Below are 4,716 nucleotides of genomic sequence, written 5' to 3' on the forward strand. Positions count from 1 at the left end.
TTGAATTTGTTACCTAACTATTTAATAAAGCCAAGTTAAAAAGGCTCATTCATTATTCATTTGTATACTCAGCAAATAGAAATTGAGTATCTATTATATGCCAAGTACCATTCTAGGCCTTGCGAATAAAGCAATGACAAGACAAAATTGCAGACCTCATGGAGTTTACACGTAGTGGAGGAGACAGATAAACAAACTAAAAATATGTACCTTGAGGGACAGATTAGTGCTATGAAGAAATGTAAACGTACAGTAAGGGGCCAGTAAGTGATGAAAGGTGAAAGAGACAGCATTTTATGGGAGTGGGCAAGGAAGGCTTTCTTGAGCCAGTGATGATTCAGCAAACCATGTGAGAGAAAAGCATCCGAGAAGAGAAACAGGAACAAATTGGTCTGTTCAAGTGACAAGAAAATCAGTGTGGCTTATAATAAAACACTAGATGATTTTGAGCAGATTAGATGGTCATATTCTCATTTCTAAAAGATCATGTGGACTGCTGTGTGAACAGCAGGAAGGGCAGAAAACTCTGTAGGGCTTCCTAAGCATACCAAAAAAATAATTCATGCAATTAAAAGCAAAAAAACCCCTAAACACTAAATCCTCATTTCTCATCTAAAAAGGGTGGGTCATAGTATCTCTCCAACAGATTTATTGTGAGGATTAATGGATATGGGGTATGTAAAGAGATTAGCACAAAGTAAGCACTGAGTAAACAGTAGCTATTACTAAAAACACAATTCTGGAGTGAACAGCAGCATGCAGGGGCATGAAGATATCCCCTTGTATTTTTGAAGAGCAAAACTGCCTGGTACCTTGAGCTTCATATTAAGATTACATTGTATTACCTTTTTGTTTTATTTTTGATTTGCATAAAATTTTATCAGTAAAAAATGTTAAAACCTTTTTATAATTACATTTTAATTTAATATCTGCAATTTCATAATTTAAATTGAATTTCATTTTTATTTTATTTTATTTTATTGTTTAAGGTATTACAAATAGTAATACATATGTCTCCCTTTTTTCCCCATTGACCTCTCCCCGTTATCAAAAACCAAATTAAATCAAACCATTAACAATTTTTAAAAACTATAAATTTTACCTGGCCATTTCCAAGCAGAGATATATCTTTCCCCATTAGAAAATAGGATCCAAAAAAGAAAATGAAGGCATGACTGAAACCCAGGATGGTCCAGTAAAGAAAATTTGTCATGCTTAGTTGACGGTTTTTACTAATGTCTCTGTACATTTTTTTTTTAAAAGAGGAGAAAAAGGAACATATTAGGACTCATATTTATTATTTATCTAATCAATAGTCATTACAATCAAACCACTACTTGTAATAATATATAACTGTGTAACAACTTATAGGTTACACTAGAGGATTGGGGTTGTGCACCAGTGGGGTCCCTCGGGCTGACCTGGGGGAATTGGCCGAAACCGGCTCTCCGACATCCCTTGAGGGGTCCCGGATTGCGAGGGGGTGGTTCTTGGGTGACACACCCTGGAATTGGGCTCCCTCCTCTCTGGTTCTGGATGCATCACCCGAGAACCACAGCTGCCAAGTCACCGCAGCTCAGCAGCTCCTGTGTTGAGCGTCTGCCCCTGGGTGGTCAGTGCACATCATAGCTATTGGTCGGACAGTCAAATGGTCACTTAGGCTTTTATACATATAGATAATACTTTCAAATTCATGTTCTCATTTGATAAAGAAATATGATATAGGCTAATATTTTAGTTTAATTGTAAAAAGTTGAGTTATCTGTATTATATTCTGTTGTAAACATTCAGTCACTCTGCCATGATTGTTCTTTTTAGTGGAGTCATTTGAGTTAGGTTCAGCACTGAGGCTCCCAATAGATTTCATGTCCATCAATAGCTATCAGAGAAAACCAATCTTTGCCAATCTTGGGTCAAGCCCAGTCCTAGATATCCTGGGAAATCAAGGTTAAGTTTTTGCCATTTCCGAATAACTGAATAAGAGTGGAGGTCAGATTAATGTGGAAATCAAACTGGTTCTGAGGAAAGTTCCACATCTCTGTGATTACTTGGTTCTGTGGAACCAGGACTTGGGCAGAGGATATGGGACAAGAATTAACATCCCTAATCCTACATTTTACATTGATTACTACTCATAAATTTGGCAATGCCTGAATATAAAAATCAGTATTTTAGAAACTCTAGAAACAACCAATTACTGAATAACTTCATTTGTACTCATGAAATAAAATATTACTGGCTTACAACAGTAAATGCAAATTATTCAACTGCTGCCTGATGCACTACTAAGATGAAAGTGTTCATTCCTAAAAACATTGGTAAAATTATTGTGTTCAACAATTATAAACCATACAAAAAGTAAAGTACTTTCCTTAGTAAAGTATTAATCACCAAATATTTTATTTTTAAAGTACTTTTAAAAACTGGTAACTTACAATCAGAAATGCTATGGACACTTAATACTGGAAAATACTTACCGATAGAGGGTGGGCTTGTTCTGTAATACATGAGGGTTTATATGCTGTTCCAGTAGACTATATATCAGAATAGGTAGGGAAGTAAAACAAATATTGTATAAAGTCAGGTACACGCTGTCATACAATGTCTAGAAAGAGAAATTGATAGGAATTTTGAGATTCTAAAGTATGTATTATTTATTATACTTATGCATATAAAAACAAAGAAGCATATCAAAATAAACAAAAATTATGTAGTTTTTTCCAATTTATACTAAAATCCATTTTAATAATCCCAATTTATTTCTGACTTAAGCATTCACACATTTTCATGGTTTTTTTCTATCCTTACTCACTGTTTTCTCCTCTGTTTACAATCTATAACTTCAAATTCTAAATATCTCCTTAGGCATTGATTGCCAATAATGTTTGCTTACTTGAATGAAGTAAAGAATGCTATAAGAGCATATGACAAGGAGAACTAACCTATTTTGATTAAGTTTCAGGGAGTTTACAGTATAATTAAAAATAAAATATTAATAACAATAAAAACAATATGTGAAGCATAGACAAAGTGCTAAGCAAATTAGTACTACCAGTAGCGCATAGGACTGTTGAGAAGAGAAAGCTATCATAAATGTGTAAAGTTTCATGGATCATGCCTTAAAGGAAGTGTAGGACTTAGATGCAAAGACAAAACCATGAAAGCAAAACTAAATGTATAACATATCAAAGGAATAGTAAGAAACCTAGAAGCATGTAGGAGAATTGTGTAAAATTATATCACAGTGACCAAGTTGTGGAGAATCTTGAAATGTAGATACAAATCACTATATTTCCAGAATTATTTGGCATAATAAAATATTCCAATTTTTACAAGAAATATGTGACATGTGTATAGCTACTGCTAATCAAGAAAAGGGGTTTCCTTCTGAGCCTATGGCTTGAAAACCCCTTTCAATATAGTGCTCCTGCCGATTATTTAATAAGCTTCTGAGATTAAACCTGTATGTCATCCCTGAACTCTACCACTAGGCAAGAAAGGTTCCTTCCAAATCTAAAAAAATTTATGAGTAAAAAAAAAAAAAAGAGGTAATACCCCCAACAATTTTCTGTCCCGGCTTGATACAGATTTTACAGAAATATTACATACACATAAGTTGAAAAATGTTACAAAATTATCTCAAACTGTTAAGTGTTAATACCCATTTTTAAAAGTATCCAGAATTAAAATATACTTTGGTATTAACACATTTCAAACTAAAAATCAGAATAAATGTTATGAATGCTACACTGATTAAATACACTAATTAGAAAAGTTTTATCTAATTATCAGTAGGACTACGAAAAATTCCCACCAAGGATTTATCACACACTGAATACACATAATTTATTCTGAAAGTATAAAAACAAAAGCTTCTATTTACTTACTTGTTGAGAAAACAAACAGTAGAACTGATATAAAAATTGGGGTGTGATAAAGCACACATTCTGAAAAACAAGATTAAATGGAAATAATTAAAATATTTAGGTCAAAAAGAAATTTTTTCTTAAATGACTAATGAGTCTACAAACACAGTCTCCATTGATATGGAGAAAAGAAGATCTACCTATAAGAACTTGTCCATATAAAAACAGAATTCCCATTTATTAAAAAAATGTCTGAAAGTATTTCACACAGCACTGCAAATGTCAGAATAAAATGCTCTGAACTTGTATCACTGCCAAGCAATACCATAATTCTGAATTTATACCTTCCAATTATTATTTGATACTTTTCACATACAGTACAACAAGTTTTACTTCAACTTTGGGGTATAGTAGCTTTAAAATATTTAAAACAGAATAAATGGAACTATCAAACATCTTCTGATTTCAATACACTTATGTCACAGCAAAACTATAAGTTAGAAAGAAAAACTGCCACAACTAGGATTCGTGCACCGATGGGGTCCCTTGGCCTGGCTTGCAGGTATCAGGCCAAGACCGGCTCTCCAACATCCTGAGTGGTCCTGCATTGCGAAAGGATGGTTCACGGGTGACGCACCCTGGAATCGGGCTCCCTCTTCTCTGGTTCCGGGTGCATAACCCAAGAAACGCAGCTGCCAAGTCACCACAGCTTCTGTGTTGAGCGTCTGCCCCCTGGTGGTCAGTGCGCATCATAGCTACCAGTCAGACAGTCGAACAGTCGCTGAGGCTTTTATATATAGACACTAGAGGCCCGGTGCACAAAAATTTGTGCACTCAGGAGGGGGGGAAG

The 4,716-nt window shown here is 34.5% G+C and overlaps 1 protein-coding gene across 3 annotated transcripts in view; it reads right to left on the minus strand.

Annotated features, from left to right (window-relative positions):
• ATP11B (ATPase, class VI, type 11B) overlaps positions 1-4,716 on the minus strand; it is an 87,867-nt gene that overhangs the window by 25,005 nt on the left and 58,146 nt on the right. For all 3 annotated transcript variants that reach the window (XM_015566318.1, XM_015566319.1, XM_015566320.1), the window contains exons 22-24: positions 3,888-3,958; positions 2,478-2,605; positions 1,103-1,241 (exon numbers count right to left, since the gene is read on the minus strand). In XM_015566318.1, coding sequence (XP_015421804.1) covers positions 1,103-1,241; positions 2,478-2,605; positions 3,888-3,958 — 338 coding nt within the window. The remainder of the gene's footprint in view (positions 1-1,102; positions 1,242-2,477; positions 2,606-3,887; positions 3,959-4,716) is intronic.

This window comes from Myotis davidii, unplaced genomic scaffold, assembly GCF_000327345.1.
Source record: "Myotis davidii unplaced genomic scaffold, ASM32734v1 scaffold102, whole genome shotgun sequence".
Lineage (NCBI taxonomy): Eukaryota > Metazoa > Chordata > Mammalia > Chiroptera > Vespertilionidae > Myotis > Myotis davidii.